This window comes from Lissotriton vulgaris, chromosome 11, assembly GCF_964263255.1.
Source record: "Lissotriton vulgaris chromosome 11, aLisVul1.2, whole genome shotgun sequence".
NCBI classification, from domain to species: domain Eukaryota; kingdom Metazoa; phylum Chordata; class Amphibia; order Caudata; family Salamandridae; genus Lissotriton; species Lissotriton vulgaris.
The window spans coordinates 256,955,661-256,981,799 of record NC_141699.1 but is presented as its reverse complement, the minus strand read 5'-3'; the positions used below and the strand labels follow the sequence as shown (position 1 = coordinate 256,981,799).

Sequence of the window (26,139 nt, the reverse complement as noted above, 5' to 3'; positions counted from 1 at the left end):
AGAACTTCACTAGAAAAAGTGTGCACAAAACAGCCACATACTTACAGCTAAGCTTCATTTCACCAGTATCCCTTACTTGACCCAGTACCTACTGCGCAGCCACAACACTCAGATACCAGCCCAACATTCAGAGCTTTTCTCTACTGCTCCACTTTAGGCCCTTCTTATTCCTTTGGATGGTCCCATAAGAGGCAGAGCCCCACAACCACTTGAGTATATGTTGGATCAAAATAATCCTAAGGGGTAGAGAGAAAACTGTAAGTACTGGAACCAGGAAGGGTAATCAGACTAATATAGATTTCAGCCAACTCTTATCTCCATTAACTCCTCAAACCCTTCCTCATCCCAGTCCTTTAATTGTGGCTATACCATGGTGGCATGCCTGCTCTCTAAATCCTGAATGAAAAGAACACCCACTTCAGATTAAATGCCCCACAAGTCTAGGAACTCTTCTTCTCACCTTCAACCTTCTCACCTTCAACCAGTAGTAAACAGCAAAGTTGGATGGAGTTACCTAAGCAGCAGAGTGGCCTGAAATGGGTATCCCACCAGCTTCCACCCAGGATGGCCCTGTGGATCTGTCTTGTACCACCCCAATTTAAATAGGACCAGTTGACTCACGCAAGGGACATGGTTGACCACCAAATAAGCATCAAGGTATGTGCTCATGGCCCTGATAAAGGAGGCCAGAAAATTCAGGTGGAGTAGGCTGTATCCCAGGAAATATAGGCACGTAACCCAGCCTTTCTCATCTTCCTCCTCTGAACAAAGGTCTAAAAAGAGAAGAGGGGAGCAGGAGCATCTGCTCTTGGTGAAAGAATGAGAGTCCAGCCTCAACCTCAATAGGCCAAAATAGATAGGTAAGTGGACCTGGCCATTAATGATCCAGGAGAGAGTGAGGAAGACCTCTTCTGAAGATGGCAGGGAGAAGTTCCTACTGTACCCAGTCCAAGAGAGAGTTCACCAATTGCACCTGGGACTCAAAATTGTTCAACAGACCCAATAGATGGTGGACCAGTGGTTCTAGGTGCTTGGGCTCCCAAGGCATCACGACCATGCAGGAGGTCTCCCCCAATAAATAAAAGGTCAGTGTTTGATATGACAGGCAAGAAGAGAATGAGTGCAATTGACCAAACTGCTTTTCTCTACTACACCTGGAATCAATCCCTTTCTGGAGCCATGTCCTTCTGAAGAAAACACGTCAGCTTAATCCATAGGTCTATACACCCTTGCTTCAGTTGAGTTTTAAGGCTTACCACAATGGACTTCAGGTCCTAAGAGTGTGTCATGTGTGAGCTTTGATGGTTGATAATAAGAATTCATTTGTCCAGAGCCCGACAACCCCGTTTCTGTGTCGCTTGACTGTCATCTGTACTGACAGAGTATGGAAAAGAAAATTACACAATTACTATTACTCAACTCCTTTCCCTCCTGGCCACTTTATTTCTAAACAATATTCCAGAGTTCTGTGTGCTACTATAATCCAAAACGGCAGATGAAAGCCTGACTGAGCTTCCTCTGGCTCTCTGTCTGAACTCCTCCTAAGCCAGCTGACTTCAGCTACCAGAGGATGAAATAAAACCGCACCCCACTTGACCACATCCACTCCCGCCCGTGTGGGTGGCAAGTATCATAAGACCACAATAACAGGTAGCTGTTCCTGGAAATATTTTGGTCAGCGATGCTTTCTCCCCTTCCAAGAGGAAGAGGTGTCAATGGTACTGATTTCTGGCTTTTTAAAAGTAAATGTGATTTTGTCTTTACTTCTGACACACGGTGCTAGTTTGAGTACTACATAGAGTTTCTTGCACTCATATCGCTGAGTTTGCAGCAGATGTGATTTTTTTGCTTCTCACATTTAGACTGTGACATTTTGACTGTCTTTGCTGTGTGATTTAAAGTGTGCACACCGTACACCAGATATACAAAGCTCTCCAATTTGCCAATTAAACAGTGAAAACGGGTTTTATGTTTAAGGAGAGGCACATAAAGTTTAGAACCCAATTTGTACTTTAGGAGAAAACTGCCCAGTGGTTAAAAATGGGATTTATGATGTTACTACGCGGTCTTTACACCGCACTACCATTACAACGCTGGTTTTACAACGCAAGTCGTTACCACGACCTGCGCTGTAGGGTGCTGGACTTAGGAATAGTAAGATTTACTATTCCAACACCAGCCTACGTACAGTAGGGAAGGTGTTGGAATAGTAAATCTACTATTCCTTAGCCTAGAGGGCCCTCCAGCGCAAGTCGTGGTAACGACTTGCATTGTTAAAGCAGTGTTGTAAGGGAAACAGCTATTACAACGCAACTTTTACGACGCACTACCATTACAACGCAACTTTTACAACGCAGGAACCATTACAACGCATGTCTTTACAACGCATGACATTATATAGCAGATGCTATTACAACGCATGCCATTACAACGTAAGTATAGGTAAGTATATAATTTTTTAATTTATCATATTTTTTATTTAATTTATTTATTATTAAAAATAAATAAATATATTAATTTATGTACTTTTATTAAATAAATTAAATATATTAATTTAAGTAATTTAAAAAACTAATTATGAGTATAGGAGTATTTGTTTTGGGGTACTGAAGTATTTGTTTTGGGGTGTTTGGGTATTTTTAGGGTTCCGGGTTTGGTTTGGGTTATGGGGTACAGGGGTATTTTCAGGGTTCAGGGCTAGTTTTGGGTTATGGGATACAGGGGTATTTTTAGGGTTCAGGGATAGGTTTGTGTTATGTTGTACAGGGTTTTTTTTAGGGTTCAGGGCTAAGTTTGGGTTTTGGTTACAGGGGTATTTTTAGGGTTCAGGGCTAGGTTTGGGTTATGGGGTACAGGGGGATTTTTAGGGTTCAGGGCTAGGTTTGGGATATGGGGTGCAGGGGTTTATTTTGGGTTCAGGGCTAGGTTTGTGTTATGTTGTACAGGGGTATTTTAAGGACACAGGTCAATCTTTGGGTTATGGGATAAAGGAGTATTTTTAGGGTTCAGGGTTAGGTTTGGGTTATGGGGTACAGGGGTATTTTTAGGGTTCAGGGCTAGTTTTGGGTTATGGGGTCTAGGGTTCAGGGCTAGGTTTGTGTTATGTTGTACAGGGGTTGGATTAGGTTTCAGGGCTAAGTTTGGGTTTTGGTTACAGGGGTATTTTTAGGGTTTAGGGCTAAGTTTGGGTTTTGGTTACAGGGGTATTTTTAGGGTTCAGGGCTAGGTTTGGGTTATGGGGTGCAGGGGGATTTTTAGGGTTCAGGGCTAGGTTTGGGATATGGGGTGCAGGGGTTTATTTTGGGTTCAGGGCTAGGTTTGTGTTATGTTGTACAGGGGTATTTAAAGGTTACAGGGCAATGTTTGGGTTATGGGTTAAAGGAGTATTTTTAGGGTTCAAGGTTAGGTTTGGGTTATGATGTAAAGGAGTATTTTTTAGGGTTCAGGGTTATGTTTGGGATATGGGGTAAAGGGGAATTTAAAGGGTTTAGTTTACATTTTGTTAATTTTTAAATTTTATTATTTATAAAAAAATAATATAGGTATTTTGCTAAAAAATAATTTTAGAGTAATTATAATAATTTAGTGTTATTTTAGAAAAGTAGGATTTTTTTAAATTTAATTATAATTATTTTATTACAATCGAAATTATCAACTTTAAAAAAGTTCCCACGATTTTACATTGTTTTCAATGAAAAGGTATGTCCTACATTTATTTCTATGGTTCTCTATGTGAATCCCGCGGTAAGGAAAGTAGAAGCTTGTTGGTACGTATGGGGCATATAAATCAGGCAAATGGGAGTTTGCAAAAGGTATGTACATTATTTAATAATTTATCAAATATAAAATACATAAGTTAGTCTTTGTTTTTATTAAATACATTTTGAAAAAGAATTCACATGAAACATTTTTGTTTGTTATAATATGAAAAATATTTATTAGAAAATAAAAAATAATTTTTAATAATTTTCTGTACTTTCAAAATTTTTATTGAAACTTGTGTAATAGTTTTAAAAATAATTAATAATATAAATATAATATACATGAAATGTTCAGTAATAGTCCTTTTTCTTTTTTTGCAGCTTTTGATCACGTAATCGCGTCAACGTCAAATGCGTAAGCAGCCATATTGTTGATCGTCGCTGGATACAGAAGAAGCATGAAGATCTGCGCTCAGGTAGGAAACTTATAATAGTTGTTTTTCATTTTTAAATAATGTATAGAAAGTTATTTAATGCAAGGAAAGTATAGGTAGTATTAGCATAGTTATATTTTACGGTTGAAATAATATATTATTTGCATCTAATCACATTGTTATTGTATGTCTTCGTCGGATCATGTTTATGTAAAACATTATAGTAATGTTTACTGTAACTATGTTTTATATTAGTAAAATATGTATATTTGTTTGTATTTAGGCGATATCGAAAAATATGGTTTACTTCGGAAGAATTAAAATGATCGATTTACGAACATGGGTTTTGGAACGGAGAAAATTCATCGTTTTACATGGGGCGCTTTGGATACGTTGAAAAATTTCTTTTGGATTGCTTTGGATGGTTTTGGCTTTTTGGATGGACTGCAGATTACGACTCAGAGAAGAAGATGGATCGAATCATCTGTTTTCCGGATTTTCTGCTTTTCTAAACGGGAAGATGGAACCAAATTTATTTTAAATTCTTTTTGGAGTTGTTGTTTGTTTTGATTTGGAGAAGATTTTTTAATGGCGTTTTTTATGGTGGTAAATCGATCTTCAAAATGGAATACTTTTTTTTGGAAAACATTTGTGTATTTTAATGGATTACAATACAAGCATGGTTTTCCTTTGGATTAAAGAAGAAAAAGATTGAAAAAAGAAGACTTCTAAGGTAAGGTGATCCGACTTTAAATTAAGTAAAAAATAGTTTAGAAAAATGTCAATTGTAATTAGATAATTTAATTTAGGGCAAAACAGGCAAGTAATAATGTGGTTGGGAGTTAGTAGTGTAGTATGTGTGCAACATTATCTAGGTAGTCAGAAGCCACGCACAACGAAAACTGTTGTAAAATAGCCAATAGTCGTTCAGACATTTCTTTAGATCTTTTAGAGATGCGTGGGTTCAGACTACCTGTTAATGCTTGTGAAATTCTCATTTCTTGAAAACTTTGCTCCTTCCTCAAAGTTTTCAAGAAATGATAGAAATTTGGGTGTGGTTTTCCGACTGTTTGGCTGAAGGAGTTGTGCCATCCCTCTATGGCATTATTTGTCTTTGCCTCTCCTTCTAAACAGGTCGTGTAGCAGTTCCACCACTCCACATGGAAACGTGGCTTCCTCCTGCGATCCGACCTGCTTAGATGTCCAATCCATGTGTCTTCGTAATAATTTAACAGAGGTGCCAATTTTTCTTCATTTGTTGTAAAATAGTCAGATTCAGTAATTGCAGTGTAGTATTCGTCTACACTTTCAGGAGGTACAAAGCAAAGTGCAGTTAGTTTTTTTAGTTCAAATTGTAGTTTGCTGTCTGATATGTATTCCTCAACTAGGGATGTTTTTTGTATCTTACGCCAAATTGCCTGGGAAAAATGGAAAAAACATCCCTGAATTTGGGTATCCGTGTACATTTTGGTTATAATATTAATCATTGCGAATTCCAAATCAATAATTATCTTCCTAGGACTTTTGTTTGATGTTTTAGATTTTATCACTGTTAAAAGTTCAGTGTATGTTGTGGATTGCTTATCAGGCAGCAAACTGTATACTAGGGGTACTACTGTATGGTTAATTTTAGCATGGATAGTGTATATTTGGGTGAATGGATGGGGCGTACTTTTAAACGTTCCATCCATCATCCAAATATCACTATTTTCTAACTTAAAAAGGTTAGGGGATGTGCTAAAGATGATTATTCGTTTCTGAGGGTTTTGGTTGTCATGCATGATAAATGGTTCATTAGAAATAGAAAGAGAGAGTTCAGGAGGAATGACAATGTCAGAGAATGTGTGTGGTGTGAGTGGTTGTGGGTTACTTGCCTGTCTTTTACGTTGAATTATTCCTCTCAGATTTGGTATTATGGGCATACTGCTAGCAATGTGATCAGGTACATGTTGTGCTACTTCCCTTAAAATTGTACCAGTGGAGGCATTGGAGGTGCATGCAATGTCTTTCATTTCGTTGATGGTTTCTCTTACTTCAATCTCCATTGCTGAGGCAGAGTGGTTTTGCTCAGATGTTTTAACAACTGTTTCTCAGAGTGTAACCGCTCTGCCTAAGCAATGGGATGAGTGATATTGTACGCACCTCCGATGTCTCCTTGGTTCTGAAATTCTTTCCTTGCAATAAATGTAACCTTTGTAACTCAGAAGACGGTTTCCTTTGCTGCTTTTAATGTATTTTGCTGCTTGGTCTGCGGACATGTTCTGTAATGAATTAAAAAAAAATAGTTATTATTTTGCTTTTAGAAATAAATTTGAAGTGTTTCATTCTATATACATTTTGAATGCTTTTTTCCCTTTTCGTTTATTGCACTTTCCTTGAGTTCTAATAGTAAATGATACATTTACTCTGTCCCACATTTTCTCTAGTGCTGCATCTTCCTGGTCTTAGAATTGTAAATTACTCTCTTACACTATTCTACACTTTCTTTACTATTGCACCTTCCTGGAGTTAGAAAAGTAAATTATTCCCTTACATTATCCAATATCTTCTCTACTGCTGCACCTTCTTGGAGTTGGAATAGTAAATTACACTCTTTCACTTTCCAACACTTTCTCTACTGCTGCACCTTCCTGGAGTTGGAATAGTAAATTACACTCTTACACTATCCAACACTTTCCCTACTAATGCACCTTCCTGGAGTTAGAATAGTAATTTATACCCTTACACTATCCTACATTTTCTCTTCTGCTGCATCTCTCTTGAGTTGGATTAGTAAATTACAACCTTACATTATCCTACACTTACTCTACTGCTGCACCTTTATGGTGTTGGTATAGTAATTTACATCCTTATACTATCCCACACTTTCTGTACTACTGCATCTTCCTGGACTTGGAATAGTAATTTACAACCTTACATTATCCACCACTTACCTTACTGCTTCACCTTCATGGTGTTTGAATAGTAATTTACACCCTTACACTATCCTAAACTTTCCCTACTGCTGCACCTTCTTGGAGTTGGAATAGTAATTTACATTCTTACACTATCTAACACTTTACCTACTGCTGCACCTTCCTGGAGTTGGAATACTAAATTACACTCTTACACTATCCAACATTTTCCCTACTGCTGCACCTTCCTGGAGTTGGAATACTAAATTACACTCTTACACTATCCAACATTTTCCCTACTGCTGCATCTTCCTGGATTTAGAATAGTAATTTATACCCTTACACTATTCAACATTTTCTCTACTGTTGCACCTCTCTTGAGTTGGATTAGTAAATTACACCCTTACATTATCCTACATTTACTCTACTGCTGCACCTTTATGGTGTTGGTATAATAACTTACATCCTTATACTATCCCACACTTTCTGTACTACTGCATCTTCCTGATTTTGGAATAGTAATTTACAACCTTACATTATCCAACACTTACCTTACTGCTGCACCTTCATGGTGTTTGAATAGTAATTTACACCCTTACACTATTCAAAACATTCGCTACTGCTGCACCTTCATGGTGTTGGTATAGTAATTTACACTCTTACACTATCCAACACTGTTTCTATTGCTGCACCTTCCTGTAGTTGGAATAGTAAATTACACTCTTACACTATCCAACATTTTCCCTACTGCTGCATCTTCCTGGAGTTAGAATAGTAATTTATACCCTTACACTATCCAACATTTTCTCTACTGCTGCACCTCTCTTGAGTTGGATTTGTAAATTACACCCTTACATTATTCTACACTTACTCTACTGCTGCACCTTTATGGTGTTGATATAGTATTTTACATCCTTATACTATTCCACACTTTATGTACTGCTGCATCTTCCTGGACTTGGAATAGTAAATTTCAACCTGACATTATCCAACACTTACCTTACTGTTGCACCTTCATGGTGTTTGAATAGTAATTTACACTCTTACACTATCCAACACTTTCTCTACTGCTGCACCTTCATGGTGTTGGTATAGTAATTTACACTCTTACACTATCCAACACTTTTTCTATTGCTGCACTTTCCTGGAGTTGGAATAGAAAATTACACTCTTACACTATCCAACACTTTCCCTACTGCTGCACCTTCCTGGAGTTAGAATAGTAATCTATACCCTTACACTATCCAACATTTTCTCTACTGCTACACCTCTCTAGAGTTGAATTAGTAAATTACACCCTTTCATTTTCCTACACTTACTCTACTGCTGCACCTTTATGGTGTTGGAATAATATTTTACATCCTTTCTCTATCCAACACTTTCTCATTCTGCTGCACCTTCCTGGAGTTGGAATAGTAATTTACACACTTACATTATCCAACACTTATCCTACTGCTACATCTTCATGAAGTTTGAATAGTAAATTACACTTTACACTAATTAATACTTACATTACTGCTGCACTTTTTGGGAGATGAAGTAGTAAATTACACTCTATTTAGGTATAAGTTTACATATTATCATTTTACCTTATTTGTTTGGGTTTCGGTTTTCTCTGTGGTTGAAGATATTTTTCGTTTGATGTTCTTTGCTGTCTTTCAATTGTAAAATTTTGTTCTTTATTTGACGAAAAGAATGAAAACTTATTTTTAGTTCTTTTAAATTTGTCTGGCTTTTCTTACAAATGTTTACACTTATTTTCTGACACATGTGTTAGGTTTTCTTGTTTATTACAAATAATTATTAAGAGTTACCTTTAGCAATGATTCTTTGGCTCGAGGTCTTTGGCTTCTTGTTATTTTTCAGTGCTTTGCTTCTTTGTTTCGGCTTTATATTTTATCTGTAGTGGGTACAAAATGTATATTTCATGATATTTTCCATTTTAAATAACCCTATGATTTTGTTGAGTAGAAAAATTTCCGTTAATTTCAAAATGTTGTTGAAGTTTAACCTGTTTTTCATAAAAAGAAAACTTTTTCTTCTATTGCTTTGGATTTTTAAAATGGCTTAGAAAATGTGAACGTCAAGCAAGAGTATCACTTATTTTTAAAAATTATACTTATTTTACTATTGTTTATTTACCTTATTTTCTTTGCTTATTCACTCTGTTGGTTCTTGGTCTTCGTTTTTTCAGTTATTTGTTGTTGGTATTCTGATGGTCTTGTTGCTTGGTTCTTTTTTTGCGATTGAAATTTTATCTGTTGAGGGTACAAAATATAAAAAATATATTATTTACTGTTTATCAAATCCCTATTTTTTGGTTGAGGAATAAAATTACTGTTTTTATAACCTTTGTTTATTAAAATGATGATAAATACTTTCATTGCTTTTCATATATATAACGTCTTTGTAATTTTCAAAGTCATATTACATTTCCGCAAATTTTATTAAATGCAAAGGTATTATAGTATGCTTTATTTACCTTATTTTCCTTGATTATTTATTCTGCTGGTTGTTCTTGTAAAATGCTTTAAAGAAATGATGTTTCATTTTTTACGAATATTCAGTTTGCTGTTAAAAAAATATTGAAAGTATATTTACCAATATGCTTTCATTTATTTCGTTATTTAACAATAAAACCTCTTTTTTAAAGAGAGGTTTGTAAGTTTTAATTTTAAACGTTGTAAAAATACGTTTGTAAAGTATCATGTTCAATATATTTTTTTAAAAACAAGTGTATATCAAAAAAAATTCTTACAAAATTTTCCTACTCTTAAAGTGCTTCAAACGTTGTTTTTAAGTGAAGGAAATGTATTTTCGTTTTTCTAAAAAAAAAATGTTTCAGATGACTTACTAAAAAGTTCTTTCGTTATTTCTATGCTATTTCGATATTCGCTTTCATTATTACTTACTTGGTTGATGTTTTGGATTTCTCTCTTTTTGGTATCAGTATTCAATAAGCTCAAAAGGTCAGAGGGTTAATCGTTTGCGACTGCTCTCTCTGGTAGTAGAATGACTACTGAGTTCAAAATGGTGTCTAACTGGTATTTATAGATTTTTACGTATTTCACCTTAATTTTTGGTAAAAGTATTGTTTGAAATTGATTTTTTAAACGATTTATTTGCTGTGAGAACGTATAATTTAAATTACGTCTTTTAATGTGTGTGTTATTCACGACTTTCATTTGCGTTTCGTCCACCATTTTGGTTTGTTTTCGTTGGTGTTATTTTCATTGAAACTGTTGTAGGACTCAGTTTTGCCTTTGTTTCTAAAGTTGCGTTTCTGTACTTGTTGTGCATTTCCTTCTAGATTACATACCTTTACGCGTGTATTATTATTACATTTTTATCTTGTTTCCTTTTAAATCTATTGACATGCATTTTATTCTCACATTTCTGATTAATTTTTTATTATACGTGTACTTATTTTTATACCTGAGTACTGATTTTAATACTCGAGTATTAATTTTGCTAAATTTAATGGTAAATGTGCATATTTACATTTAGTTTCTTTCTTCATTTTTAATACACTTCCCCACCCAAAACCCCTATTTTCCCTGTATCCTGTGCCAGGATTTATTTTTCTAATTTTAAATAATATTTTATGAATTCGTATACTTATTTTTATACCTGAGTACTGATTTTAATACTCGAGTATTAATTTTGCTAAATTTAATGGTAAATGTGCATATTTACATTTAGTTTCTTTCTACATTTTTAATACACTTCCCCACCCTAAACCCCTACTTTCCCTGTATCCCGTGCCAGGATTTATTTTTCTATATTTTAAGAATAATTTTAGAATTTGTATTTTTTTGCGTTATAATGGTATGCGTTGTATTTGTTTTCGTTGTAATAGCACTTTTCCTTCACTAATACTATTTCGCGTTTTAATGGTATTCGTTGTAAAAACATGCGTAGTAATGGTACTTGCGTTGTTAAAAATGCATTGTAAATGCATGCGTTGTAAAAGTATGCATTGTAACGTCATACATCCATGTTGTAAAGGTAGTGCGGTGTAAAGACCGCGTAGAAATGAATGTTCCCCTCAAAAATGCAAATATGTTTAAGGAAAATGCAGCTGACAGAGAGATTTCCTAAAGTTACAAATTAATTTCTGCAGTAGATGCATGTGGTATATCATTAGTAACAGTAACAGACTTTAAATTTAAATAATGGTTACTAAACAAATTAACTCTTGTTTTAGATATTGATGCATCTGCAGAGCAGGATGAGCCCAGTAGTAAGAACAGGCAGACTGAAGATATCCAGTGTATCTGTTTGTCTCTCTCTTGTCTCATTCCCTTTCCCATGGTCTACTGCTGACATGCATAGTATTTTTGCACGGTTATTAGTGGATTCAGAGAGATGAGGAGAATAACATTGCTTCAGCTGGATCTGGATTGCCAGGTTAGTGCAAACGTGACAACCGGAGACACTGTAGCCCACCCCCAACTGCCTATGTTGGTGTCTGCTGCTCTTCCATGGCAAACAGGAGAAAACCAGGGGAAGAGTGACATGGAAAAAGGTAGAAGAAGGGAGCAGAGTTGTCCAACAGCAGGGAAAATATGGTCAGCAGGTCACCAGCGTAGCGTGTGCAGCAGTTTCTATGCCACGGTGTATTTTCATAGAGGCGTATTTCCAAAGAGCTACCACAACAACATGCATACACACATCAACAGTCTTATTGTTCCCATTTAAATAATTTGTTAGCTTACCTCCTTGTACCAGTGCTTCACCAGGCGAATCAAGCTCTTGACCTTTGGTGGGCAATATTTTACAAAGTCTCTTTGCAGTTCTGTGAAGCAAGGAGTGAAGTCGCCAGGGCCATTACTAGCCTTTATTAAGGAGATGTAGATTTCCGGGATGGGTTTTACACCGGTGGTAACTTGGCCTGAACAAAGGATGGAAATCCGCCATTATTCATCAATAAACAGTTTTTTCTAATTTTTCGTGGGTGAGACATCTGGCCCATATAAATGTAGGGAATCATTGCTTGCTTCATTCTACTACACGCAGAGTGAACAAATTAGTTAGCACTCGACAACAAAGTACACATGATCAAAAGTGGGTTCAATACTGTAACACCAACTCTGACTTGGGTTTGATTACTTATAGTGGGATAGATGCTCCTCCCCCTTCTCTTTGGGGTAGACTTGCACAGCAAGCTAATCAACGAATAGACTATGTACAAATGTCAGATACAGGAGTTCATGTAACATTGTGATCCATCAATATGAGGAAAAGTTTGTTTCTCCCCATCAAGCCCTATTTTATAGGTTCCAAAATGGACTTCAGACTCTCCTAGATCTTTAGCTTTGCTAGCCCTACTTCTCAGCTCCCACACTATCAAGAGCTTCTTCTGCCAGCCTTCACCATCTCCGCAAGGTTGTTGTGTTTAGCACCAATTTCCACTATGTGGCTTTTATTCCCACTCCTTCCTAAGCCGTCCAAATTCTCAATTCAGCAATATTGTTCCTTTTTTTTTTTAAACAATTCTTTATTGGGATTTGGAGCACAATGCACACAAAATCAACACAACATCCCAAGAAGAATTTAAGGTAAGCACTAGGAACATCATGAGACTGCAGTTTTCCCAGTGCCTGAAAACAAACAAGCATACCCATATTCTTAGGTATCATAAAGAAGACCCCGTAGTACATAGTGCATAACACCAACTGCAATCCATGGGGTTCAACATGTTGAGAAATTAGAAGAAGTGGGGGGCTTGGTCCCCCTTTAAATTGCAAACAGTAAATGAATAACGGGGGCAAAAACGATGGGGCCTTACAAACTACCACCCCCCTTCCTGGGAAGGCTACAACAGATCCTAAATTTGTTACCCCCCTCAACCACAGCAGCCGAAATGGTTTCCAAACCCAGCAGTATACTTCCAATTGATCAACTATCTTGTATATGAACCATTCACACTGTGCAGTCTTTTCCAGCTCCAGAAGTCTACTCCGTTATGGACCATCAGTTTCTTCCAATAGCACAATTTTCCAGCTTCTAGCACCGTCTCTCATGTTTGGAGGGTATCTCACATTTGGACATATTGTGTAGATGAGTTCTTCTGTGCTAGGGAACTATTTGGGCATCCTCCAGTTCTCTAACAGTAGACCACAAGTCCAACCAGTAGCCAATAGGTTGAGGGCAGGTCTATAGAATATGTGTAATTTCCACCCCCCTACTGCGCACCTCCAACTGTTGGGGTGTGGTAATAGACCAGCTCTTTGTAGTTTGACCGGCAACCTGTACCAGTTATGCAACAATATAAAATAAGCAAATTTCAGTCGAGCCTCCTGGGAATAGGTGTACCCCATAGACCTCTGACATTGGCCCACAAAGACTGCCTTGAAGCTGGAGATACTGTCAATGAGTCGTCGGTGGAAGACAGAATTCCACAGCAAGATCCATGAAGGATTGAAATGAGGGCCTGGAGAGCAGTTGGATAAGTGAACAAATTCCATACTCCTTTCACATTCGCTAACCGACCATCTGCCCCCATACTCTGATCCTCACATTATTCCAAATAGTGGTCACCGCATGGAGCCAAGGGTCCATTCTGAGGGCTATATGAGCCTGCTTCCAAACTCTAAAACTGTTCAATATTATGGGGCTGGCCAAGACCCGTGCCTTGGGTTTTGTTGAGTAGAGGGCATAGATTGAGTCCCCGCAGTGTGTCATAGCACTATCAATCTGGTCCTAGGTTGGGAGATCTTGCATTGCCTCTGCCCAGTATGTCATATGTGATAAGTAGTTTACCAGGTAATAGGTGCCATGTGTGGCAAACTGAGACCTCACACCCCTGTGTCTGCAGACAGGTTTGGGCATCTGGATCCCGGGTGTGCTTGCTCCTCACACAAAGCCCTTGATTTCCAAATCAATAGTGCCCAGTATTGGGCGTGGGATGGAGATCTGTAACATTCCCAATATGTAGTTAAGCTATATCATTCCTGGCACAACTGGTTCGGTAGCTCTAAGAGCAGACACATTCAATGGCATGTATGCTGTTTAACTGCATGGTCACAGACTTAAATCCTGATTTGTCCATTAAACCCTCAGCTTTTTCAGTTTACTGGCGTCCATTGAGTTGACCAATACACTTCTGTTATCTGCAGTACCAAGTGAACAAGTGATTTACACAACAGGTAATCATGTTATTACTTTACCTAGAATGTCAAAAGCAGGAAGTACATCCACATCAATGGCCTCATTCACCTTCCTGGAACGTATGCTGAAGGACAGGGAACGTGGCTGGCGCGGTTGTCCTTTAGAATCCAGAGTGGCTTTTCGTTCCTCAATCTCAACCTCGTAGGCAATGCTTTTCCAGCTTTTGTTCAACATCTCACGGATTTCAGCAATGACATTGCCTCGCACCGTATACTGGTCCTGTAAAGTCTGGAAGCAGCTCAGGAAGACCGCCAAGTCTGCATCAGAACCATTCTTCAAGGCTGTGCCTTTACCAGAGGATCCCCCCTACAAAACCAGAAGGAACAGGGTTGTTATTGCAGGTGAATCATGCCCTGGACCAGCCAACTAAAGAGGACGACAGATCTGCGCTGGAAAGTAACAAAGGTAGATGCATTGAGACCCACTTTACTACACCGCCTTCCCTGAGCAGATGGTAAGGACTGTAGCCCCAATTCACAAAGACTGGCGTATGCTTTGGTGTCCCTTACCCTTGTAGTACTACTGGCTTACTCATTAATTTCAGGTGTAAACTAGGAGTACCCCTGGTTTTCTCCTGGCTTACTTCTGGAATTCAAAAGTACTACAAAAGTAAGTTGCAGCCAGTCAGTCCCATTATGTTCGCACCATTTTGCTCACTTAATAAAAAGGCTACTAAAGATTTTGTTTGATATTTTACTTAGTAAATGTAACCATATTTTGACCATGATCAGTTGGTCTCCATGCATATTTAGCTTCTGGACAACAGAGGTGGCCCATTCCCTACAGAAACGGGACGGAGGCATCACATTTCCATCAAACACCAATACCGGGGTTGCAGAAAGGTTACATAGATAGTGCATTTTATCCAATTACATATTACTTTCTGGCGCCCCTTCGAGACTAAATCAAGGCTGAGCAGCATTCTAATCTGTGTGGGTTTCAGAAGTTAGGGTTGTTATTTAAATAAGCTCTTGGAGCAAAACATGAGTTAACACCTTAGCTGCGTGTAAACATTTCTCCCCAGTGCTGCGCTGCCCATTAGAACTAGTGCTGAATGGACGTTCAATGGTCGTGCGCAGCACTGGGGAGGTAGCGCTGCTGACGACCATTGGCCGTCAGCAGCACTTAAGGGGTTAAGGTAGAATCCAATAACAAGCACTGGCACAACTGATAGATCTGGTATTGACAGACAGCCTTTTGCCTTTCCCAATGCTTGTTTTTTGTAGTGGCGTTTGTAAAGTGTTATTGTTGGGTGAGTCGCCGGGCTCTCACTAATATAAAAAAACAAATTGGCTAAAAACAAAATAATTTTTGGGGTTTCAAAAGGCACACATTGCCATTGCAGTCCTTTCCACTGAAGGGAACTAATTACTTTGTGTGCAAAAGTGCCCCCTGAAAACAACCAATTCTTGAATGGTTTCTGACTAACCCCCAGCGATCTGCCACCACCAGAAAGGTTTCTGTACCCCTGGGTAGACAGCCCTCTGCTCTCTGGGTCCGGGAACAAAGCACATTCTGGGCAGAGGTGTCCTGCCTCATCCTCAGGATGAGAAGGGTTGTCGAAGAGGGAGCTTCAAAGGCTTGCCGCCTTTGTTAGCTGCCCCCAGCCTTTTGCTGCTATCAGTAACTGGTTCCCACTGGTTCTGACCCCCATGTTTGGCACGAGAGCCAGTGGGAAAACCTAGCCTGGAAGGGAGGTGTGCTCACTATAAGAGAGTAGAGTCTGCTTCCTATGGTTACCCCCACTTTTTGCTGCGCTTCACTGGTTTTTCGACTTTAGTATGACTGTGGTCCTGCTAATCAGGCCCACAGCCTAGCTGTGCTCTTCTAAATTGATACCATGTACTTTAGGTACATACCATATTGGTTACTGGGTCACCCTTGTGAGCCCCTGTATAGTGTACCCTAGAAACCCAGGGCATAGGTGCACCCGAGGCCTACCAGGGGCTGCAGCATGTATTATGCCACCCCTGGCTGGCCCTCCAAACTGACACCACAGGTCTGCAATTACAACCTGGGTAAGGTGGTGTACTCATCCCTTACTGAGATATAGTACACCTATATCTATATATATAGAGAGACACATATTAACCTATAAGTCACTCCTATGGCAGGCCTTGACAATCCTGGAGGCAGAGTGCTTGGTTTTGTGTGAGAGGGTGCCCTAGCATAAGATGAGCCCCTCTGCAGCTTTCTGAACCATCTCCTTATAGCTGTTCTATGATATAGCCATACCATATATTCTTAAGGTCATTATAATCCTTGCGGTTAATGCCAACTTTGGCTTGGCTTTATCAAAGCATGTTGTGTAAGGTGTCAAACACCTTGGAATACTACCCCTTGCCAGTTCTGGCAGCAGGGGTAGCATTCCACTCTTCTAGAGGGAGAAGACATGTAGTTACTGGTTAACCCGGTTAAAGTTAAACAGAGCCCCAGCATCACAAAATGGATGCTGCTGCCACAGACACGAGTCTGCCCTCCTGCTGCTGGACAAAACTCTGGCAGGGGAGGCCTGAACAATAGGTTTCCTGTCCAGGGAGGTGCTAGCACCTCCGCAGACAGGCTTTAGTGTATTGGGGCAGGGTGGGTTGTATTCGGTGAATGCTTTTCAGACACTGCCTGGGGCACACAAGGTGCTCCATGCATTTCCCAGTTCAACCTGGTTGCTGGGGCACTCAGACCAAGCTCTGGCGCGAAACTGGACAAAGGGGAAGGGATCTAACCACCCCATCCCCAGGTCCACCCATAGGAGGGACCTTAGACTTAGTCCAACCCCTAAACTTACTATAAGTATAGAACCCCAGTCCCTAGGACTTTAGATTACCCTGGATGAAACTCTGCAACATATATCTTGGACCTTCGACATTCCATATCGAATGGAAGATGGAAGACATCTCCCTTGTGGTCAAGGAGCAACCACCCTGTTCAAACAGGCACCAACTGCATCTTTGCCAGTCTGCATTTTAAAAGCTCCCGCCGGATCCTGAAGAATCTGTGACACAAGACACTGACTTCCAGACATCTCTGAAGCTGACCCGAGCTCCCAGCAAAGCTGAGACCAGTAGCTGACACGAGAGAAGTGGTCCGGAACTCCTGGATAGCCTGCATTTTGCAAACTGCACCTACTTCCCGAGGTATCCCGAAGTTGTGCATTGGGGTGTTTGAAGCCTCAGCCCCTAGCACCATTTGCACTGAAGCTCAGAGGACCATACTCCACGAGTGCCCTATGGGCCCGCTTTGTGCATTTCAGCTTGGCGTGTCTTCGCGGTTCCTAGTCCATTGGCTAGTAAGCCCCCAAGAAGACAATCCTTTGATTTAACTTGCTTTTCTGGTTGCTCCAGGCTTGCTCCAACTTCCCTGCAAAGGAGAAGTTCCTCAGACCTTGCTGGTCTGCACCGAAGCCAATCTTGGCATCTTGCGTGGATTGTGTTTGCCAAGGCTTGTTGGGTCCAATCCGGATACCGACACCGCAGTCAACTAGATCCTTTGCGGGACAGCTCGAATCCAGCTCCTAGTTGTCGTCGACTCCTCCAGGACCTCGTGGCTGAAGAGACAAACTTCACCTTTTCACCTGAAATCACCTGGCATTGGCTGGCAGCTTCCCATCGCCATCCTGGTCACTGGCAAGTGACCAAGACTCTGTCCCTTCTGCTTTCAGGTTCTTCAGATCTTCGATCCACCCTTGGATCCACCCGGATACTTTTCCCTAGGTCTCCTACAACACTTCTTTGCAGATCTCCATTGAAATCGAAGACAAAACCTGACACCAAAAGACACCTATGCACCGGCTTCCGTGGGTGAGGTAACACAAGTACTCTGGTAGTCTCGAGGGTATTGGCCCTCCTAGTGTCTAAGTCTAAAAGGGTTCCATCGTAGTTCATTTAGAAGTGTCCTTAAATTGTAAAATTGTAACTTGTTCGTTTCCCATAGAAAGTCAATGGTAACCCGCGGCTGTGTTTAGACACTGCACGCATGTCCCGTGGGCCTCCTACTTCCTAACCTTTGGTTGTTCCTAGAAGCCCCAGCGATTCCACAGATAATTGCAAAACCAGTTGTTGCATCAGCACTTGGTTGACTCTGATTTGACCTCTACCCAAGAATTGGGTAAGAAGACAGACAAATGGGTCAGAACCAGGGTGAAGATGGTACAGAACCAAGGTGGTGACCAGAAGAAGCAAGACCAAAAGGGTGGGGAGAAAGGTAAAGACCAGAAGTCTTCACAAGGTCCCCAAAAAGCTTCTAATGGTGGGAGTGGCCAACAATCCAAAAAGAAAGAAGGTCCTAAGAAACCATGGTGCAAGATTTGTAAAGTTAATACTCACTGGACCAATTATTGCACCAAGAAGGAGACAGCTCCAGTCAATACTGCCCCTAAGGCAACTGTTCCCCCTAGTTCAGCTCCAAGTGGTGGTTCTCAACAGAATGGTGTAGTAGGGTTAACCCTGGGAACTGGGATGGACTCTGGTCTAGTCAGAGTGCCAACCTAAGCTGTTTTGATCTGTGATGGGGACATAGATATGTCCTCTACTGTGAGTCCCAATATTAGCAAGTACAGACAAACTCCTTTAGTCAATGATAAAGTGGCTCAAGCCTACAGGGACACAGGTGCCAGTGTCACAATGGTGAGACCTAACTTTGTGGACCCTGGACAGATCATACTAGGTGAAACTTACCTAGTGACCAATGCTAGCAATGTCACTACCACACATGATATGGCAGTTGTTAATTTATTGTGGGGAGGGGTAACTGGTCTTAAGAAGGTTGTTCTTAGTTCAGACCTCCCTGTAGAATGTTTGCTTGGCAATGACCTAGAGACTTCAGAATGGTCTGAAGTGGAGTTTGCGACTCATGCAGAAATGTTAGGAATCTCAGCACATGTCATTGCAGTGACTAGGTCACAGGTCAAAAAGTCTAACACTGAACAGGCACTGGATTCTGGAATAATGAACCAGTTGCCTACCAGGAGAAGGAGCAGTAGGGTCAAAGCAGTGCCTTCCCCCTGCCTCGGTATGAGGATCAGCCTTCTGAGGAAGCTGATTGTGAGCCTGAAGAAGGAACTGTCCTAGAAGAGCTTGAACCTGATCAGGTTGAGTTTCTTGGGACATTGGGACCTTCCAGGGCAGAGCTGAGGCAGGCGCAGTTGGACTGCCCTCCTCTTGAACCCCTCAGACAGCAAGCTTCTGCTGAGTCTGCAGGGAATGCTAGTGGAACCCATAAAGTTTATTGGGATGAAGGGCTCCTGTATTCAGAGGCTAGAGATCCCAACCGTGATGCTTCCAGGAGGTTGATCATACTTTTGGCATTCAGGGGCTTCCTTTTGACACTAGCCCATGATATTTCCCTAGCAGGACATCTTGGCCAGACAGGACTTGGGACAGGCTTGTCCCTCACTTTCACTGGCCCCACATGTCAGAAGACACCAAGGAGTTGTGTTGCTCCTGTGTGACCTGCCAAGCCAGTGGCAAAGCAGGTGGCAGTAGAAAGGCCCCTCTGATACCACTACGTGTGGTGGGGGTTCCCTTTGAAAGAGTTGGAATTGACATTGTTGGACCAATAGATCCCCAAACAGCCTCTGGGCACAGGTTTATCCTGGTGGTAGTGGATTATGCCACCAGGTACTGTAGTGTAGTTCCTATATTCCCAATAGACTCTGCGCATTGGAATAATATATACTATAGAATTGACGTAGGACTTAGGTCGACTAGGTCTCTATCAAATATATTAGACTTAATTGTGAGTGCCAGCTAGCTCAGAGGTCACTAGAAACTTTATTGAATAAACAAGAAGGGATTAGTTTCTGACAACCACATAAACATGACAACTTTGTTTCTCCAAGATAAAATGTATCTCTAGAGTCGTGAAAACAATAGATAGATATCTCACTCAGTCAATCGTGCATGCTTCGTTTCACCAGAGGTGCAGAGAAATAGAGAGACAGGCCTTTTCAATAAAAGGTATTTATTGAACAGTCTTCTTTCTCATGCAGAAGAAATGAATTGCTACAATCGTAATACTGGCTGTAAAGTATAATGCATACAGCAAGAAGAGTAGTATAAAATAATACTGTAAAAGCATGGTATGGTTTCTAAGCCATAAAATTAAGCATGGGCGGAAAATCCGTTTCGCTCGCGGATTTTGCGGATTTTCGGGAAATTCGCAATCCGCGAGATTCGCGAATCTCCCGCAAAATCCGCAAATCCGCGAGCAGCGGATTTTGCTCGCACTGCTCGCACTGTTCGCGTGAGTTCGCGGCTTCCCAGTACAACTTCGCGCCCCGCGAATAAGTGCTAAATTGCAGAAATACGATCTTAGCAAAACTGAAACTACTTACCAGGTTCAAAAGTTCAGGCTCATCATTAGTAGCCATTTCCTGTAGTGCTTCCTGAGGGGCCCCTCCAGAGTTCAGTTGCCAGTTGCAACTATTATGTGACCCTGCTCTGAACCTCAGAATAGTTACACATATGCCACAAAGGTCCTGAATTACAGCTAAGGGAGACAAGCAGGAGCCAGGCTGGAAGTTAAAATCCATTAATCAGCCCCTAATTCATTATTGTCAGTTGGGGCAGGGCAGGTGTTGTAACTAATTTTGCAACAATGAAAGCACTTAGCAAGTGCAAAAGATCACTAATCAGGGCGCACTAAGGAAGCAGGTGCCAGCTAAAAAAATATTCTGTGACACATTAATCAGCCCCAAATTAATTCAGGTCACTTGAGGCAGGGAAGGTGTACTTTGCTTTGCCGAAAATAATGTACACTGGACAACCAGAGGGTGTGGTGATGAAACAGAGGGTGGCATGGGTGGGCCAGAGGGTGGCATGAGTAGTCAGAGAGTGGCAGTGGTGACAGAGAGTGGCAGTGATGAATAAGAGTGTCCCAAACAGGCTGGACACGTAGAAACAACAAGTTCGCAAAACTTGCGACCCGACAGGTAAGTTCGCAAATTGCGAAATTGTAAAAACCCTCGCGAACTGGCAGAAACACGGGCGAACACAAAAAAAAAAAAAATCCGCAAATTTGCGGGAATTCGCGGATTTTGCGGATTGCGAGTTCGCAAATCCGCAAAATTCGCGAACGCGAGATTCGCAAAATTCGCCCATGCTTACATAAAATACATATATAAATAACAATGACTAAAAGTACTCAACTGGTGCCTTTAAAATACGCCTACCCCAATGTACCTAACCTAGGTCTGGTACGAGGGAAGAAGTAAGTGAGGTGTAGCATAGGTTTAGTATTTTGTTGCCAAGAATGTATCCAAGATTTCTCTTAGGGACTAATCCGCTCCGTACCTTGGTTTAGAATGAAGGAGGTCTGGTATCTCTCTGTCTCAGGACTCGATTTCCCAACGCCCCGCAGGGGCAGCTTGGAAACATTGGAGATGGATTACTCGGCAAGAGAAAAGACAGAGTCTCTCTCAGTCCGTCTGCTGCAGGGTCGGCTTCCTTCGGCACTTGCTGCAGCGAGATGCGTTGGGCAAGTAGATAGTCGAACTGCTCCAAACCACCGTGCTCTGCAATACAATAGGTCTTGCTTTTGCCAAAGTTTGACGTATTGGAATTGTAAATGACAATGCCTTTTCATATTATAAAGACATTGCCATTTACAATGCCAATAGCTCAAAATCTTGCAATTGCGAGACCTATTGCATTGTAAATGCATGTTTAGAACTGCCGATGCTGAGAACCGGCAGCACCCTGCCCACTTAAAGCCCTGTGCAAAACTATTCTGCATGTAGGCTAAACAAAGCAACTGTTTAGAGGACTGGGAAAGAGCACTAATGACCAACAGAGAGGCTTAGCTAGATAAACAACGGTCGTCAAGGATGGGGTTCCGCAGTTGGTGACTCCTGGAGAGATCACGCCTCATTCAGTGGTGACGAGGAAATGAGGATTCAGAAGCTGTCCTTTTTGTGGCCCAAAACGCTAATTGTTAAAGTTCCCACAATGGAAGATTTCAGTTTTCCTCCCCAAACTATCAGTCTTCAAGGAGCTCACGAGGATTGCCCGTTTTTCCTCCTTCCTCCCTGGAATAGCTCAAGAACAGTATGGTCAGAGCGTTCACACAATGCACCGCTAGAAATAACCCAGAAATACTTGGGGCGGTGGGGTGGGGCTCACCTTGCAGACTATATGGCCCTGATTATTTATCGTACCTGATAAATAAGGATACCGCGGTGTATGGTGCGATAAACTACCACATATTCTGAGTTGGGAGAATAACATGGTTATCGGATGCCTTAAATATTTACCAACTCATAATTCCGACCAATGTGTAAACAGGGATTTATGCATGGGCCAAAATATAATGGCTGCAGTGTTAATCTGTGGGTTCCGGTGCTTAGCACCTGCACTTATTTTTCAGGGCCGGGTTTACATCGAGTTGCCTCTGCCAACTCATATCAACGACTCCACTGCATGTGAAATGTCACAGTGGATATAATTGACACTACAATGTTGTTCACACTCTATCACCGTCTCTCGAGTCCTCGGTGAAGAGTGCTGCTTTGCTGAGGCGATAATAATCCATATCCGACCGTGGTTCCCTGAGAATTTGCTTTCAGTTCAGTGTTGCTGTGTGGGCTTGCCACTGATTGGACTGGAATTAGTTCTGCGGGTAGGGGCGGCGTCAGCGTGTGTACGAGCAACCTTTTTCCAAAATTCCAACGCCTGTACACAGGCACTGCAGAAGTCACTGCCAGTTTAGCATGATATATTGAAGTATTTGAAGCAGCCAGCATGTTGTGCTGCAATGTGTGTGTGTGTAGCAGCAGGCCTTATAAAAGCAGTGCCACCAGTAACCAGTTAAGTACCCAGACCCACACCGCTTTTTATTGAGCTTGGTGTGACGGTCACCGTGTTTGGTAAATAGACTTCGAGTTCGAGCAATCATGCCGCCGGCACCGTGTGCAAATCCGAGCAATCATGCTGCCTGCACCGTGTGTAATGCTCTGGGCCCGGAGGCTGGAAGAAGGGCGGGCCTTGTCCTTTGGCCGTAACCCCTTTCTGTCTACTTGTTGACATACTTAACTGTTGCCTCGCATGAAACGCTGTTTTCTGTGCATTTTTCATCTCTTTTTGATATACTTCGATTTCGGTATTTTAATAAAACCTGTTCTCCCCGGTGTGCAATATGGCGAGGTGCGCCTGTTAAAAGTTTATTTGCTAAATCGTCAATCTCATGCTCGTTGCTCAGGATGTTTGTGCAGTGGTGTGGTTACTGTGTGGGGGTACGTGTGCACCCTTCAACCTCATGACACCCGCCGGTAGTGGAGACATTATGCTTTACATTCTAGTTAGTACATGGCCACCTCCGTAGTGAGTGCCTGACAAAATGCACAGACCCCTTAATTGTGTTTGTTTGCTGGCACTGTCACACATTCCATGCAGTATTCACCCCGTTTTTTTTCTTTTTTCCATGTATGATGCAGGTCAAAACACCTGTTGCACCAGCAGCCAACCCGGTCTGTGGAGGGAGTCCCGCGTCGCGCTCCACACACAACACTATCTACTTACGCTGTGCCTGTCACAAAGGTGAAGTACGGTTTACTGACAGTGTTGCACCTTCTAAATGCCACGGTGATATAATACTGTGCACCTGTGTTAAATTGGCATCATGGCCAGCTCTAGGGCAGTGCGACTGGTGCCACCACACAGGGTGCTGACTTCAGGGGGCGCCGTGTTTGCAAGTTTATTTTTGTTTTTAAAGCATGTACTGTTGTGATCCTTGCCTCCAGCAATTTCCAGGCAACAATAAAGATGTCAAGATAACTCCGTGATTAATGTTCTTCCTGGAGAGCATGGGAGTTGTGTCTAGTTGAGGTTTTGACTCCTCATTAGGAAGTGCAGAGGGTTAATAAGCCTGCTGTAAATAACGTGTACCATGCAGATCAAAAGTGCAAATAGTGTAAATAGGTCAGTGGGTTACTGCTTTTAAATAGGCCAGTGGGTTACTTCTTTTCTAAGAGACATCCTTTTGTTTCAGACTATACATTAAAAATCCTAATATAGGACAGTGAATTATTAACTGTCCTCAAAAAACTGCATGCACACTGCAAAGCATAGGTGAGAGCATAGATTAATTTTGCAAAAAGGGTTAATTTGGTTAGAAATCAATTCTTATTATTAAAGAGAACTCCCAATTGTGGTGTTCCATTTTCAATTCAGAGGTTGTGCTTCTCCAGACCAAGCAGTCTTAAACTATACTGTCTACCAGTATGGATGACATCACTCCAACACCTTGTAGTCCTCTGGCCCTGCCCTGGCTTATGTAACATTTACTATACACTGATTTACATGGTTATGATTGATTGTGGGTGGAGCCAGTGGAGGAAGTGAGTGGAGCAGGAAAGTGGGTGTGGCCTCCTCCAATTGAGCACCTGAACTTCATATTTTACAAATTAAGCACTGAATGGCTGACTCGTATTCCCTTCCCTGTGGGAGGAGGACTCACCTTCACCACTTTGTGCACCTTGGTGGTCTTGAAGCAGTTCTCTTTCAGGAATGTCGCGATCCTGTCGATGGCCTCTCGCACCTGGGAGTTGAAGGTCTCGTCGGGCTGCAGGCGGTGCTCGATCCAGGCGTCAAGCTTGTTCCCCGGGGTCTGGTAAAGCTCCAGTGCCTTCTGACTCTCCGTGAGTTGCCCCTGCAGCTCAACCATCATTGGTCCCTGATTCCACGCCATCCCCGCTGCTGCCGACCCGCGCTGTCTCTTCAAGCTCTGTCTGTCAGTGGCAGCTGTCCGAGGCTCTCGCTGGCGGCTGAGTCTGTCACTTTCAAACTCTGACAGGATACTTTGAGTCAGGCTCTCTCTGGCGACAGCACTACACTAACAGTCTCTGTCAGGCTGTCTCTTCAAATCAAAGTCCGTCGGGATTTCTCTCGGATGACGCTCTCTGTCAGCCTCTCTCTGGAGACAGGGTCTGTTACTCTCTTGATGACGATAGGGTCTGTCAATCTCTCCGGTGAAAGGGTCTGTCAGTCTTTCTGTGTCACGATCTGTTCCCCTCTCTCTGGTGAAACCCTCGGCCAGGCTAGCTGGAGTGACCCGGCCTGTTAAGTGTTTTTTTAGTGTGATGGGTCCGTCAGTCTCTCTGGTGAAAGGGTCTGTATGTCTCTGTCTGTCATAGGGGTTGTCACTCCCTCTGGTTCTGCCGGGGTCTCTCAGGTGTCTGAGGGATTTTTTTTTCTAGTGACCGCATCCACTGGGCGCTGTTAGGTGTCAAAATCAGCGAGCCCGACTCTCAGGATGTCTTACGACTTACGTTCGCTCTGTGTCAGAAGTTTCTCTAGTGACAGCCAGGCAGGGTCTCGCAAACTCACTCCTTTGAAAAGATAAGCCAAGGTCTCTGGTTAGAGGGTCTCCCAGTCTCTCTCTTGAGATAGGGTCTCCCAAGTCGTTTTTGGTGACTAGCTCTCTCGGACGCCCTGGTGTCAGATTCTTCCCCGGGATGGGATCTCCGAAGCTCTCTCTGGTTACAGGTGGTTGGTGCGGTGAGATGCTCTCTCAGGCTGTCTCTCAACTCAAGATGAGATTCGTCAGTGCTCTGCTTTTGAAGGTCGCGGCCAGCCACGCCCCTCAGGGATTGGCTCGGTAGGCGCAGCTCTTAAAGTGGACCAGTGAAATGACACATTTGCAAGCAGCACCGACAGACACCCGTAAAAAGAATAGTTGGCGTACACGTTTTTCCAGAAAAACAGGGAGACATGACTATCTCAGTGTTCTCTGCCGTAGAAACGAAACTGAAGGTAGGAGGGAGGCAGGAATATGGACGCTTTGTGGAGAATAGAAACCGAGCAGGAGGATGCACACTGTGGCAGATAGTGCGCCTAGTGTGACCCAGCTCAGAAGCTGTAAGCCCCCCACAGTCAGCATTATGGGGCAGATTTACAAGCCCCTTGCGCCACTTTTGCGTCACGTTTCCCATGTTAAAAGTGACGC

General features: G+C 41.8%; 1 protein-coding gene across 1 annotated transcript in view; it reads right to left on the bottom strand.

The window, feature by feature from the left end:
* Positions 1–25,937, bottom strand: part of LOC147679608 (2'-5'-oligoadenylate synthase 1-like) — a 132,860-nt gene extending 106,923 nt beyond the window's left edge. Inside the window, exons 1-3 of the mRNA XM_086943181.1 lie at positions 24,652–25,937; positions 14,202–14,508; positions 11,748–11,923 (exon numbers count right to left, since the gene is read on the bottom strand). Of these exons, the coding sequence (XP_086799307.1) occupies positions 11,748–11,923; positions 14,202–14,508; positions 24,652–24,882 (714 nt within the window). The 5' untranslated portion in view covers positions 24,883–25,937. The remainder of the gene's footprint in view (positions 1–11,747; positions 11,924–14,201; positions 14,509–24,651) is intronic.
* Between the last annotated feature and the right edge of the window lie 202 nt (positions 25,938–26,139).